This window comes from Oryza sativa, chromosome 10, assembly GCF_034140825.1.
Source record: "Oryza sativa Japonica Group chromosome 10, ASM3414082v1".
Taxonomy (NCBI): domain Eukaryota; kingdom Viridiplantae; phylum Streptophyta; class Magnoliopsida; order Poales; family Poaceae; genus Oryza; species Oryza sativa.
This window is the reverse complement of record NC_089044.1, coordinates 1,913,646-1,929,339: the sequence shown is the minus strand read 5'-3', so window position 1 is coordinate 1,929,339 and position 15,694 is coordinate 1,913,646. Positions and strand designations below refer to the sequence as shown.

General features: G+C 45.9%; 2 protein-coding genes across 3 annotated transcripts; one reads left to right on the top strand and one right to left on the bottom strand.

Moving 5' to 3' along the window:
- Positions 1 to 6,201: 6,201 nt before the first annotated feature.
- LOC4348040 (uncharacterized) lies at positions 6,202 to 8,796 on the bottom strand. Of its 2 annotated transcripts, XR_010737095.1 has the most exons (3): positions 8,507 to 8,796; positions 6,837 to 8,438; positions 6,202 to 6,677 (listed from the first exon to the last, which is right to left on the bottom strand). XR_010737095.1 is itself a non-coding variant. In XM_015759473.3 (2 exons), exon 1 carries the CDS (start codon positions 7,805 to 7,807, stop codon positions 6,941 to 6,943), a length of 867 nt encoding a protein of 288 aa, XP_015614959.2. In that variant the 5' UTR covers positions 7,808 to 8,012; the 3' UTR covers positions 6,202 to 6,677; positions 6,837 to 6,940. The 2 variants fall into 2 exon arrangements, 1 of the variants encoding a protein (XP_015614959.2); XM_015759473.3 differs by lacking the exon at positions 8,507 to 8,796 and having other exon boundaries at positions 6,837 to 8,012.
- A 3,771-nt stretch (positions 8,797 to 12,567) lies between these two features.
- Positions 12,568 to 15,446, top strand: LOC4348039 (putative disease resistance protein RGA4). The gene is given in 2 exon segments (XM_026020952.2): positions 12,568 to 15,021; positions 15,024 to 15,446. Coding segments are annotated over 2 exon segments (2,583 nt in total). The 5' UTR covers positions 12,568 to 12,713; the 3' UTR covers positions 15,299 to 15,446.
- Positions 15,447 to 15,694: the final 248 nt, after the last annotated feature.

The window sequence follows — 15,694 nt, the reverse complement described above, 5'->3', positions numbered from 1 at the left end:
TGTAGTAGTGTGGGCACCTAATTCCTCGGACTACCATCAGGTATCCTGGACATATGTGAGTGTGACCATTACTACAAAACACCTAATAGGTATTGGCTCATAGGTGTCGGTTTATTTAAAATGGATACCTATTACCATAAAAACCGGCACCTATAGTATAGGTGCTAGTTTTTTTTAAAAAAAGGGACCTATACTTATATTATAGGTGCCGGATCTGCATATAAATCGGCACTATAGTTTATTGTAGGAAAACCAGCACTCGAGCTGAGGCAAACCGATCAAACCAGCGCCCATACTCCACTCCTTATCCATCCGACATCCTCTCTCTCGGTACTACACTCCTTGTCCTCCTCCTCCATTATTCTCCCCCTCCTCCTCTAGATCCGCCTCCCCCCATTCTTCTCCCCCTCCTCCTCATCTCTGTTAGTCTGCTGTGAGGTGGTTACCGGCATCGATGGAGCGGTTGCGGCATCGCCTCCTCCACCGTTGCCCTCCCCTCCGGCCGCTTCCCTCCTCCTCCGACCCCCCTCTCTCCCAGCGGAGGCGGAGGTGGAGGAGGACCGCGGCAGCCACACACAATAGCCCAAATCCAGTGGCGACGGCAGAGAAGACCGGCGTGAAGGAAGAGGTAGCGGTGGCGACAGCGGCCCTTCTCCTCTACATCAATCTCCACCCAACATGCTTGCTCTCTGCTATCCACTACCAAGTGTATATGACATATTAAACTGTACACACTAACCACATGCGTGTGCATTAAGTTAAAAAAAAAGGCTGAAGACGATCATTGATCCGGCAGAGCTCCGTGCTTTAAGAAGAGCCATGCCATCAGAATCCTCTTCCAAGTGCTCAACACCAATCATGTCATCCCCTGCGTTCAGCACCTGTTGGCAGTGGTGAATGGGAGCATCTGCACATGTGCAGTAACAAACAAGGGAGGTACAACCAATGGATGCATAAATGCTCACCTTGCCTAAAAGATCAAGCAGTTCATCAAGCGTGTAAAAACTCAGATTAGGTCCTTACTTCACCTATGCTTGATCAACGGTGGAATCCGTGGTTTGCCATCGCAGTGCGTTGTCAGACGATCGTCCGGCGCCGTGGCCTCGTTTGGCGCCAAAAAGGAGAGCGCGGCCACCAAAACGCATCTGTTCACTGTAAAAAGGGTAGGAGTGACGGACGGCGCTGGGAAACAACTTGTTGGGCCAGCCTTGGCCAGATTCACGACGCGTCTGCTCGTGTATATCATGCAGTTCCCTGGGCGGACGGTTCGATCGAATGTGGACGGCTGGATGACCTCGACTGATCTCTGCCATCGTGAGGGGTGAAGTCAGATGAGCTGAATCCCCCCTTCTTTGTACTGGTCTGCTCTCAGATCCCGATCGCGGGAAGCCCAATGGTAAGGAGGTGTCGCTTTTGGCCAAGCTGGGTGTTTACTCAGTGAAGGTTGAGCAGCCTTCAGCGTCGTTGGTGCTTTCTCAAGGCCGACCACAATCAGGTGCCCTGTGTTCACGGTGGTGGTGGTTTTTGTTGGTTCCACCTCATGACTGAGCTTTCGTGAGCTGAGGAGTTAGAACTGCTTGACTGGGTGACAATCTTGGGAACAATAACCCCTCAAGTAGTGTGGTTCGCCGTGGGTGGAGTAGTAGTGTTGTTTGCTCCTATAGTATGGGGTCGTCTTGTTTTGTGACAGAGTCAGAGCTGTTGTGCCGGGTGGCGAGCTAGGCAGCGATAACCCACAACACCCTCATCATGTTTTTTGGAGGCAATCAACCGTCGAGAGAGACCGAGGCGAAAGCCTTACCCCCAGTCTTCTGGCGGTGGCGACATCGACACTAGTGAGTGTCGTCTTCCCTCTTAGGGCATCGTTAATGCGGCCCTCTCTTCTTCAAGTGAAAACCTACACCACGCCAAAACGGCTCACTTCTAAGAACCCACCAGTGACAGGCCGAAGTGCTTGTCACGGATGGCCTCACCTTTGACGGGTCCATCGGGAGGCCGTAACAGATGAGGTCACTGGTCGCAGTCTGTCACAAGTATTCCGTCACCTGTGACGGGTCGGAATTAGAACCCGGCAGAGGGTTACTTTCGTCAAATGTGAGTGACAGCCCGTCACTGGTGACCTAATAGCCAGATCATAGAGGTTTGTGGAACTGATTGCCATCATCTCGACTCTAATCCAACAAGTAGTGTAAGATGAGAGGTTGTTTTTGGTTGAAACTTCTTTCTTCTGATAATTTTACTTGGCTTCCCTCCAAGATTTTTACCATTCATAGAAGACTATATCAATTGTCTGCCTTTTTGATGGTGAATCTCCACTACAGAGGGTTTTTTTAAAAAAAATAGTTTTTTTTTGGATTTGCAAGTTTTGCTTAAGTGATACAGCTTGAGGAGCTCGAATTTCGGCAGAATAAATTCAAACTCGGGATCTTCTTTGAATTATTACTCCCGTACGTATACATGTGGCTAGCGGAAGTGTTGTCTGTTTTTATTGTCTGAAACTCTGAATATATACACCCCTGTATTTATTGTAGAGAATAAGCTCTGCCACGATGTATTGCTTTCTATGCTTCTCTGAAAAAGCATGCGGTTGACAGTTTGTAGTAATCTGCTATACGTTGCATATATTTTCAAAAATTGTTATCTGCAGTTCACTGTAGAAGCCACCACAGCAGTAAGTTTACTTTTTTTTTTAAGCAAATGACGGCATGAGATCTGCCGGATATATTAGAAGAATGAGCAGACACAAAGTCTTAAAGGTGACCACTACAAGCAGTGGTACTTTTTTTTTAAAAAAAAATTACAGGCAAAGAAGAAACAACTTTCGCAAGGCACAAACCTTTAGGTTTGGCGCAAGATCTGCATAAGATCTATATTTTCTTTAACCATAAAAGCTACTTGTGTGGCACTAAGATGTTTTTGCTGAAAAATTCTTCTGTTACGTTCAAGCCACACATGCCACCAGGTTGTTAGAAGGGCTCCTATTAGCTTCTTTCTTCTGTTTCCTTGAAATGAAACTACTAAAGATTCCCACCAATCTGAGATGTTCTAATGCACAAGGTGATTTGGAACTTGTGAGAAATTTAGCCACAAGCAAACCTGGTTCCAGACCAAGATAGTGAAACTGCATTCCTTTGCTAAATGATTTGCATCTTCAAAAGCTTCTGTGCAGAGACTGCATATCCAATCACATGGCCAATGCCTTAATAAAAGGTTTTCCGCTGTGAGGGTTCTTTGATGTAGGATCAGCCAACCGAAGAAACAGTGTTTTGGTTCAGCTTCAGCTTTCCAAAGTGGCATAAAGTTTTTGTTTACAACAGAGCCTTGGAACTGAATTTCATAAGCGCTTTTTGCTGTGTACTCTCCATGTTGAGTCCATTTCCAGGTTATGTTATCTAGAGAGTTACAGTGTAGGTTGATCTCTTGCAGCTGGGTTCCCAAGAAGACTAATTCATTGATCTCTTCAATCGAGGTGATCATCCTTAAAGAAGTGATCCAGTGGTTGTTTTGCATCTCTAGAGCTACACAATTTGCTTTTCTTTTTGCTAATCTGAAAATATTTGGTGCCAAGTCTTTAGGAGCCCTTCCCTGTAGCCAGTTGTCTGACCAAAACTTACATTTCATTCCATTTCCAAGAGAGATCTGCGTGCTTGCCCTGAACAGAATTCTATCCATCTCGTCACATGGAATTTCCATGTTAATCCATGGCTTATGTTCATCTTTCCATTCATACCAAAGCCAATGGAGTCGTAGAGCCCGCGCGAATTTCTCCAAATTGAGGGTTCCAAGTCCTCCAAGAGATTTGGGTTTGCAAACAGAGGACCAGTTGAGAAGGCAGCTGCCCCCACTAACATTTTCAGGGTCTTTTCCTTTCCAAAGAAAAGCTCGTCTAAATCTGTCAATTCGCTTGTATGGCCATTTATTTTGTTGTAGAATCGTTAAGTGGTAAATTGGGGTTGAGGACAAAGTATTTTTGACCAACACTTCTCTGCCAGCCGAAGTGAAGAATCGACCTTGCCAACCAGGTATCCTTGATCCCACTTTATCCACCAAAGGCTGAAGTTCTACTTTTCTTAATTTTCTTGTGTGCAAAGGGAGACCAAGGTATTTACATGGGAAGTTTGAAACTCTGCCTGGGAAGATGGATAGACAGTCATCAAGATTGATCTCATTGCAGCTAATCGGGTATATCTCTGTTTTTTCCATGTTTGTGTAAAGACCACTGGCTTCTGCAAAAACAGAGAGAATACCACGAAGAACTAGCATCTCGTCTCGATTTGGCTTTATGAAAAGGGCAACATCATCCGCGTAAAGAGAACATCTGAAACGTCTTTGTCTTTGGAGACTTGACAGAAGTCCAGACTCTTCTGCCTTTAGAAACAATTTATGTAGAGGTTCCATTGCAAGAATAAAAAGCATGGGGGAGAGGGGGTCTCCCTGACGGAGCCCTCTTGCATGTTCTATTACCTGCCCTGGGGTGCCATTCAGGAGAATTGCCGAGGAGGAGGTACCCAACAAGTTAGAAATCCAATTACACCATTTCTGACCAAAACCGAAGTTTTGTAGGACCTCTAGCAGATATGGCCAATTAACTGTGTCAAAGGCTTTCGAAATGTCAACTTTAAGGAAAAGAGTTGGCTTTTTTGCTCTATGGCATGCTTTGATCATGTTTTGGACGAACAGGACATTGTCGTGAATTGCTCTTTTCCTAATAAACGCACTTTGACTTTGGGAGACCAAATCTCCTAGCTTAGGTGCAAGCCTGTTGGCTAGCAGTTTGGCAATTATCTTTGCAAAGCTATGAATTAGGCTTATCGGTCGAAAATCTTCCACTTTCGAAGCATCAGTCTTTTTGGGAATGAGACAAATATGTGCTGAGTTTAGGTCCTGTAGCCTTGAGTATCCCAAATCTCCAAAGAAAGTTACTGCCTGCAGCATATCTATTTTAATTATATCCCAGCTTGAAAAAAGCCCCAATGAAACCATCCGGGCCAGGGGCTTTTTCCGAGGGTAGATCAGAAATGACATATTTAAGTTCTTCTTCAGTGAAAGGCTCATCAAGATCTGAGAGATCTAAAGAAGGTATGTTGAGGGCAGCCCAGTTTAGTCGTTGATTTCTAGGGCCAAAAGAACCTAGGTTTTGAGTGAAGTATCGCTTCACTTCTTCTTTCTGGTTTTTTGTGAAAGCAATACCAATCGGTGTTTGGAGGAGCAGGATGTGGTTTTTTCTCTTTCTACCGTTCGCCTTGATTTGGAAGAACTTTGAATTGACATCCCCATGTTTTAGCCATGTGATCCTGGCTCTTTGTCTTAAGCGAATTTTCTCCATAGCTGCCAGGCCAAGCACTCTTACTTTCAAAAATTTTCGAAAACACTGTTCTTCATCCGACAAAACTCTATCCTCTTGAGCAACATCTAATTGAAAGATTACTTCATTCGCAATTGCCAGCTGCAATCTCGTGTCTCCTATTTTGGTTGATTTCCATCTTCTGAGATCTCTTGCAAGCCTTCTTAGCTTTAAATTAATTCGTGCAAAAGGATTGGTGGTCTGTAAAGGTCTGTTCCAGGACTCCTCTGTTATCTGAAGAAAGTTTGGGAACTTTAGCCAAAAGGACTCGAAACGGAAGGAGTTATTTTGCTCTCTTTCCACACAGCCTGTTATGAATAAGGGGGCGTGGTCTGAACAGGAAGAAGAGAGGGCATACATTTGTGCTGAGTCGAAAAGAACATCCCAATCAGGACAGCAAAAAGCACGGTCAATTTTTGATTGGGTTGGGTTATCACACTCTTGTGTCCAAGTGAATTTCCTTCCTGAAAGAGGCAGTTCCTTTACCTCCAATCTGTCTAAAGTTCCTTTGAACCTCTGCATCATACTTCTATTTAGCCTGCTGTTGTTCTTGTCTGAGGTTTTATAGATTAGATTGAAATCTCCTATTAGCAGCCAAGGTGACATAACCAGTTGCTTTATTTCCTGTAGCTCAGTGATGAACTCAATTTTCTGGGCATCTTGCTGAGGTCCATAGACCACAGTTATCGTCCATGCGATGCCATCATTTTTCATAGTCACTGTGGCTGTGAGACTGTACTGCTTCCGGAGAACATTAGAGAGGCTGAAATAGTTATCGTTGCAGGCTAGGAGGATTCCTCCTCTGGTTCCATCAGCAGGGAGAAAAGCAAATTCGTTTTTGAAACGAGAACCCAGAGTATGCAAAACATCCACATCAGAGATTTGATTCATCTTTGTTTCTTGGAGACAAACTATTGTAGCATTCATCTGCTCTACCAACAGCTTAACACTTTTTTTTCTAACTTGGCTGTTCAAGCCTCTGACATTCCAATTGAGGATGAAACAGTTCAACTGCGACATGAATAAAAGTCATTACTACTGGGGGAGACTCCATCTGCAGGGGAGGACTTGTGATGCAAATGGCCATCTCTGAAACACAGCCAAGAAACTTGGCAGAAACACAAAGAGGTGCACATTTGCATTACAAACATCAAAAGCCATCTACTTAACATCATCAACAGTTGGCCGGCAGTCTTCTGTCACGGTTGGGGCTTCATATCGGCACCACCGATGCCGCCTTCTTGGCACGCAGCCGAATGCCTTTGCAGCCTCCATTCTCCACCAGTGTCGTGATTGTCTTCATGTCTGCTGGGGAGAGCAGTTTCTTGTAGTGCTGCAAGTAAAGTTTCTTAATTTGGTCATCTAGACGCTTATTATCATCAAGAACGCCAAATTTCTTTGCAAGTATTTCTTGCGCAATTAAATCAAGCTTTGTATTGCGTCTGGCTTTCACGGCCAGTCTTTCACGTTGCCTTTGTATTGGAGTAATCACCTTGTTGCAGCATGGGCGGCGTGGCTTGGTTCCTGGCGCAGGAAGGAGTGGCTGCTGGATGGGTGTGGTCACCTCCGCCAGGAACTCCTCCACATCATGCCGGGTCACCTCAACTGGTGTCGCCTGTGAGTCTGCAGCAGCTGAAAGAACAAACACAGGAGAGGCAGTACGAGGCAGGGAAGTATCAGGGGAGTAGATGGAACCTCCCATCGTGGCCTCATAGAACATAGGATCCAGGTGTCTTTCAAGCAAGAGCAAAGCCCTCTGATCCTGTGACACGGGCAACAGATCAGGTGAGAGAGGTTGGGGAAGAGGAGAAACAACTGCGGAAGAATGCCCGGCATCCGGGGCGGCTCCAACTCAGGAAAAGGAACATCAGTGGCTCTTGCTTCACTGTCTGGCCTTGTGATAGAGAAACTTGAAGCCTTCAGGATGGAGCTGCTCAAGTCTGAGCTCCAAATCCAAAGATCAAAGGTACGGTTGTAGTTCCGGCGACGGGAGTACTCTTCTATGTAGTGGACTGAACTCTTGCAGCCAATGATCTTTGTCGCCACTTCTTCTGATCTTGCATGCATTGGGATACCTTCAATGCAGACTCGGGCATGGAAGCGAACATCAATTACTTCAGCATTGCGCCTTTCATTCCATGGCTTGAAGTGATACACTCTCCCACTTCGAGTTACCAGCCTTGGCTCTTGCAGCACTTCCTCACGATCGCTATGGTTAACAAAAGTGAGGAAGAAGTCTTCTGGATAGAACTTCGTGATCTGAATGTCGGAGCGATGGATACGGAAGGCCGAACGGATGTCATCAGCAAATGTGCCGATCTCCACCTTCTGGCCTTCATCAGACCAGGCCACCACCGATCTTGCCGTGAAGAGCTGCTTCAGACGTTCCATTTCACTTGTCGCCGCCACCATGCAGCTACCCAGGTCAGGGCGAGAGGCCAAGTCACTTGGGACCGAGGCCATGGTGGGAGGAGCAGAGGAAGTGTTCAGATGGTTGTTGAGAGGAGGGAACACTGTGGAGGAAAGCAGTGGTGGCGCTGGTGGTGGAGATGGTTGCTAGGATGGCGGATGAAACTGCACTTGTTGTTGCAATTTATAGCGGCGTTCTCTGCAGGCTGAGGAGAGGTGACCAAATCTTCTGCAAAACCAACAACGAAGAGGATCCCTGCAGTCTGCAACTTTATGACCGGGTTGGAGGCAGCGGAAGCATTTACCTTCTGTGTGCTTGAGGAATCGGATCTTTCTTGCAGCCATGATCTCTTGGTTGTTAGGAGAATTGAATGAGGATCCTTTCCTCCACTAGAACCTTTGCTTAACTTCTTGCCATGGCTGCTCTTTCTCAGTCTTGGAAGTAGCACAGCTTCGGGAAAGAGGGGGGGTGGTAATGGCGTCTCGTCAAATCAACAACTTTCCCACTGCTCAACACTCTTGAAGACGGAGGAGGCGGTGGGCGGCCAAGAATTGAGGGATTGAGGTGATTTGCAATCGGTAGGCGCCGAGCTACTGGTGGATGTCCATCTTGTCGAAGTACGGCGGAGTAAAGAGGCCGAGAAGACATTGGGCCGGCGGGGGGATTTGAAATCTGCTTGGAGATCTGCTTGGGGATATGCTGGGATGAATGCAGATTTGAAATTGATTTTGAGATAGATCCGGTCTCCTTACCTCGATCCCCATCCGTTGCAGAAACGGGCAGATGGAGGTTAGATCCATGGGGGATCTCTTCTCCAGCTTCAGAACAGCCTGGATCTAGGGGGGAGTCTACGAAGATTTCTCCCTCCTCAGGTGGACAGAGGGAGCTTTGAATGGAAGGGAGGAAGACTGGAGAAGATTGGTTGGTGGGGAAACATTCAAGGACTGGGGAAGAAATGTGGAGCGAGGGATCAACTGGGTGGAAGCTTCGTGGCGCCGGGCGTCGCCGCCGCGGGTGAGTGTCGGGGCTAGGGGAGAGGGACGGAGGCATTTTTTCCGCAGTAAGTTTACTTGAAAAACTGTTATGTGCAGAAATAAGCATAGGGAGCTTTTGTCCAACATATCAAGATGAGCAAGATTTATATTTGCCTTTATGTCAAATTCCTCTCGATTACCAACATGTTTGCGCATCTCATACAAAACATGCACTATTCGCTTTTTGTGAGTGTTTCTGTGTGCACATTGATCGGTTCGTATATATTTGCCTCTTCCAAACATTCATTTTCTCTCTCCCCAACGTTGTTCAACCTTTACGACGCTTCGATCCGTTGTGTTAATCTCTAACAGAACAGCAGATCCCCTGCTTGCTTGATACCTCAAATCTAGAAAAAAGAAAAGAAGAAAAAAATGATTGCTGGATGAATTGATACAATACAGTTCAGGGATTTTTTTTATCGTAGGTGCAATTTACTCATTTTGTTATTTAAACTGCAAGTTGATGTATCTAATCGATTCTTCTTTACTTCTTTTTTTTTAGGGATAATCGATTCTGTTAGTGGGCTCAGTTTGATTAAGTTGTCTTGTTCAAGATAGGCAAGTTTTCCATATTCATCTCGTTGAACTATTTATTCAATAAAGTTCTTAGGACATAATTAGGCAAAAGCAGACAGGTGCAAATAAATCTTTCGCTAACTTTTTTTTATAGAAACACATTACAAACACAGTGCCCACAACACATGCACACATGCATCGCACACCCCTTATCCTTATGAGCATTTTTGAAAGACTGTACCAATATATCTTGAGATTTACAGAGTTGTCACGGACGCCTCGCTATCAACGGAAACGTCACCTGCCACTTAAAAAATAATTAGCTGTAAATACGAGCACACATATCAAATATAAAATTTAAACCTGTGTGAACTGCTATTACAAGCAATCTAACCAGTTGAGCTACACTCACTTCTTTTCTTTGGCTAACTTTTACTGCGCCAAAGGAGGGAACAGCAAGTGCAGGAATAATTGGGCCAGCATTACATGTTTGGCAATGGGCCATGTACTGTACAGTACAGAATCCAATTGGGCCTCCGAATCCAATCGGAAACAAATAAAAAAAAGGAAAAAGTACACGGAAGGTCCCTCAACTTGTCATGGGGATAAAAAATGTTCTCGAACCGCAAAACCAGATATGTGAGGTCCCTTAACTATACAAACCCGGTCACCCAAGGTCCTTCAGTAGTTTTTGAACCCGGTTTTGAACTACGTGGTGGCTAAGTAAGCGTGGGACCCACGTGGGCCCCACATATCAGCGTAATCCACGCCATCCCCTCCCTCTTTCTCCTCTTCTCTCTCTCACACACACTTTCTCCTCCACGGGCGTAATCCACGTCCTCCACAGTGAGAAGGGGAGGGCGGCAGCGGCGCGACGGCGGCCGGCGCCCGGGGGGAGAAGGGGAGGGCGGCTGCGGCGCGACGGCGGCCGGCGCCCGGGGGAAGAAGGGGAGGGCGGCTGCGGCGGTAGCCAGGGGGGAGCGCGAGGAGGACGGGGGGAGCACGGCAGTAGCAGCGGCGCTTGGTCCTGGCGCACCGCCGCCGTCGCGCCTGTCCCTGCCTCCTGCCGCTCCGGCTCCCAGCGCTGACGCCGACACGGTCCTCCCGCCTCGCCGCCACCGCCAAGCCGACGCCGACGCCGGGGAGAGGGAGGAGGCGGCGCCGTCAATGACACACAGCCCATCAAGATGAAGATATCTCCAGGGAGCAGCATGTTTCGTCCTCCTCCTCTCGCGAACAGTACCTTCGCGGCGGCGCCGAACAGCGGCGGCGGCAGTGGCGCGACGCTGTTCGCCGCTTTCCCGACGCTGGACATTGTTGGCCGCCGCGTCGTGAGCTCCGGCGGCTTCACGTTCCCGGCGCGGCTAAGGTAGTGAGCACCACTGGCGACGAACTGCCGCGCGAGTCGCTCGATGTGTTCTGGCCCATTGACGAGGAGTCGGTGCTCGCCGCTGGCTTCGCGCGCGCCCCAGGGGTGGCGGCGGTGGTGACCCCCTCGCCGCCTTCGCTCCTGGCCCCACCTCCGTCGTCGTTGCCGCATCGCCGGACTTCTTCTCCCGCCTCGCCCCGGCAACCTCCTTCCCCACTCGCCGGCCGGCTGCCTAGAGAGGAGAAAGTGTGTGTGAGAGATAGAAGAGGAGAAAGAGGGAGGGGATGACGTGGATTACGCTGACATGTGGGGCCCGCGTGGGTCCCACGCTTACTCAGCCGCCACGTAGACTAAAACGGTTGTCAAAACCACTGAAGGAACTCTTGGCCGGTTTTGTATAATTAAGGGACCTCGTATATCTGGTTTTGCGGTTCAGTGATATTTTTTATCCGACGACAAGTTGAGGGACCTTCGGTGTACTTTTTCCAAAAAAAAAAAAATCAAATTAAGCATCGCATCGGCAATTGCTCGCTGAAACCTGCAAACTAATGGCGCCACCGCTGCATTTTTCGTCTCGCCCCACCAATCCAGCGGGCGCCGGATCGCTGCATCAGCAGCCGCCTACCCACTCGCCAGCCTCGCCGTCCGTCAACCTCCCATGCTTTGCGCCGTCGGCACCCTCGCCTCTCTCCTCCCTCTGTCGCTGCCAAGAATTCAAGCAAGAGGCGGGAGACGAGGCGGCTTACACGCCGGTGCCCACATGGTGCTCGACGAAATGGGTACAAGGACGACACATTGGATCCGATCAGGAATAACAGAAACAACGTGACGGGAAGGCATCGCCGGAGGGTTATTGACGCCGACAAGATGTGTCGCCAGAGTGTTCCACGGTGCCAGCCGACTGCATCGCCGTGCTAGCTTCTCACTGAGGTCAGATGCTGTGTGTCTGTACTGACATTCGTTAGTCCTATTTTTCATACATTGGCTGCATTCTTTTTTATTTCTTGTCCTAAAATAAAATTGGCCTAAAATAAAATTGGGTGGGTTCCCCCTCTTGGCTGAAATAACAAATCTGCATACAAATACAAATGCCCGGGGCCTTCATTTACCTATAAACAAAAATTTGTTTCGAAGAGAGCAATAATCGCTCTCTTCAAAAATAATCGCTCGCTTTTTTTTTCTGCAAAACTAGCAAAGTCTTCAAATACCTTTGTTCTATGGGCCTTGACATGCATCTCGACAGGTCAATTTGACAACTAGGTAGTTTCTTAAGAGCAAATGGATGAGCATAGATGCTCTCACATGATTAGTAGGTGGAATTTTATTCCCTCTTGTTTTCAATTGACCAATAATTCATGTTTTACAAGACACCACCTCTAACATATATTTACTATGCATCATATCAAGCTAATTGTTGAATATGACTTGATATACAAGTATACAACTCTTACCTCCTGTTTCTATATATATGCAATTATATTCTATATACAATATAAATACTAAAAGTAGAATTGGGCTTAATATATAACTCTTATATTGTGTTTCCATAGATATAATTGTAAATTTATACAACTGTTCCTATCATTCTACACCGTTATAATTTGGTTATATCATGATGTAATGTTTTATATTTTATTTTTTTCTCCAAGTAATGTTGTAATTTCTAGGCCTTCACATCGAACATGGTGTTTTCTTTTAGAGCTATCTTTATAATATAAAAGATATGTCTTCAAAATTTCCTTTTTTTTCAGGTGTAAGTAGTAACTAATGACTTTAGTTCTACTGGATGTTTCTTAAGTTCAAATGGATGACAGCAGGTGCTCTCACATGGTTATTTAGATGCTAATAAGGTATCTAGAGTACTGTAGTGTTATAGTTACCTGTGAACCATATTTTAAGTGGCTGATCATTGGGGACACATCACAACAAGCACACTCCCATCTATTTCCTCTGAAGCGCTCGTCCATATTTTTCTAGTGCACCCCAAAGTCTTCACTGCTGCAGTGTTTCCTTGTGTTCTTGTCAGTTGTGAGCGCAACAATGGCTGAGGTTGTTATCGGACCACTAGTTTCCATGGTGAAGGAGAAGGTTTCCAGCTACCTTCTAGACCAGTACAAGGTTATGGAAGGCATGGAGCAGCAGCGCGAGATCCTGGAGCGCAAGCTGCCTGCCATCCTGGATGTCATTGAAGATGCGGAGGAGAAGGGAGCTTTTCGACCTGGAGTAAGCGCTTGGCTCAGAGCACTCAAGAAGGTGGCCTATGAGGCAAATGATGTCTTTGATGAATTCAAGTACGAAGCCCTCCGGCGCGACGCAAGGAAGAAGGGGCAGTTCAACATGCTCGGCATGGACGTTGTAAGCCTCTTTCCTTCTTATAACCCTATCATGTTTCGTAATAAGATGGGTAAGAAGCTACAAAAGATTGTGGGGAGCATTGAGGTCCTTGTCTCAGAGATGAACTCCTTTGGGTTCATACACCGGCAGCAAGCTCCACCATCCAATCAATGGCGTCAAACAGATTCTATAATGGCTGACTCTGAGAAGGATATTATAAGAAGATCCAGAGATGAGGAGAAAAAGAAGATTGTGAAGATATTGCATAATCATGCTAGCAGCAATAGGGATCTGTTGGTCCTTCCAATTGTTGGAATGGCTGGGCTGGGAAAAACCACCTTTGTTCAGCTCATTTACAATGAGCCTGAGATCAAGAACCATTTCGAACTCTGGAGGTGGTGTTGTGTGTCAGATGATTTTGATGTTGGAAATATTGCAAATAGCATCTGCAATAGCACAGAGAAGGATCATGAAAAGGCATTGCAGGATCTGCAGGAGGCAATAAGTGGGAAGAGGTACCTAATTGTCTTGGATGATGTATGGAACCGGGAAGCTGATAAGTGGGAAAAATTGAAGACCTGCCTTAAGCTGGGTGGCAAGGGTAGTGCAATACTAACAACTACTCGTGATTCACAAGTAGCTAGAATTATGATCACTGGTGTAGTTGAAGCCTATAATCTTGAGAAACTTGGCGAAGAATATACGAAGGAAATAATACAGACTAGAGCATTCAGTTTGGCTGGCAGTGATGAGCTATCTGAAATTGTTCAGAAGTTTGTGGACAGATGTCAAGGTTCTCCTTTAGCTGCAAAAGCCTTTGGTTCTATGTTGAGTACCAAGACCAGCATCCTAGAATGGAAGAATATAATAGCCAAAAGTGACATTTGCAACGAGAAGACTGGAATTTTACCTATACTAAAGCTTAGCTATGCCGACCTACCATCGCACATGAAGCAATGTTTTGCTTTCTGTGCCATATTCCCCAAAAATTATGAGATTAATGTGGAGAATTTGATTCAACTATGGATGGCACATGACTTCATTCCACTAGAGGAGAAATATCATTTTGAAACGACATCAGGGGAAGAAATTTTCAAGGAACTAGCTTGGAGGTCATTCTTTCAAGATGTCAAACAAACTCCTCTTGTGTGCAGTAATAATGGAGACAGGGTGCAACTCCGATACACCACCACATGCAAGATACATGATCTTATGCATGACATTGCTCTATATGTTATGGGGAAAGAATGCGTAACTATTACGGATAGGTCCTATCGCAAAGAGTTGTTGTCAAATCGTTCGACTTACCACTTGCTCGTGTCAAGGCATAGAACTGGAGATCATTTCGATGATTTTCTGAGGAAACAATCTACAACTCTCCGGACATTATTGTATCCAACATGGAATACTTATGGATCGATACATCATTTATCGAAGTGCATTTCTCTACGTGGACTGCAGCTATATGAAATCAAAGAACTTCCAATTAGACCGATAAAGTTAAAGCACCTAAGGTATCTTAATCTCTCAGAAAACTGCGACATCAAAGAACTTCCAGAGGACATATCCATACTGTACCATCTACAGACATTGAATGTTTCTCATTGCATTAGACTTCGCCGGCTCCCAAAGGATATGAAGTACATGACAAGCCTACGGCACCTCTATACTAATGGATGCAAAAACCTGGAGTACATGCCTCCAGACCTTGGACATCTAACTTCTTTACAGACACTAACATATTTTGTGGTTGGTGCTATCTCTGGTTGCAGTACTGTCAGAGAATTGCAGAATTTAAACCTTTGTGGTGAATTAGAGTTGTGTGGTCTAGAAAATGTATCAGAGGCACAAGCAAGCACAGTCAATATTGAAAATAAAGTGAAACTCACACACTTGTCTCTTGAATGGAGTAATGACCACCTTGTTGATGAACCAGATCGCCAAAAGAAGGTACTAGATGCTCTAAAACCTCATGATGGGCTCCTGATGTTAAGAATAGCATTTTACAAAGGCAATGGTTTTCCAACTTGGATGACAGATCTCAGTGTGCTGCAGAACTTGGCCGAGCTCTATCTAGTTGGTTGTTCAATGTGCGAGGAATTTCCTCAATTCTGTCATTTGAATGTCCTAAAAGTTCTTTGTCTCACAAGTTTAGACAACCTTGCAAGCCTATGCAGCTACACAACATCCAATTTTTTTCCAGCACTAAGAGAACTTCAGTTACATCGTTTGGAGAGGTTGGAGAGATGGTCGGCGACGGAAGGAGAAGAAGTGACATTTCCCCTGCTTGAGAGTGCTAGTATAATGAACTGTCCAATGTTGAAATCCCTTCCAAAAGCACCAAAGCTTCGGATATTGAAGCTAGTTGAAGAAAAGGCAGAGCTATCCTTATTAATTCTGAGGTCTAGATTTTCTTCATTATCAAAGCTAACACTGTCTGTCAGTGACGGAAATGCAGGACTGGAGCTTGATCAGAATTATGAAGCACCTCTTTCGGAAATGGAGTTATGTGGCTGCGCCTTCTTCTTCCCCTTAGGCCCATCCCGTCCAACAGTTGGGATATGGAAATGGTTTGGACAACTTGTGGATTTGAAAATTGAATCTTGTGATGTGCTTGTGTACTGGCCAGAGGAAGAGTTCATATGCTTGGTTTCCTTGAAGAATTTGGCCATTGAAAAATGTAATAA

Bases quoted from the DNA above. Each gene is read 5' to 3' on its own strand.
- LOC4348040 (XM_015759473.3), bottom strand. From the start codon at position 7,807: ATGGCCTCGGTCCCAAGTGACTTGGCCTCTCGCCCTGACCTGGGTAGC.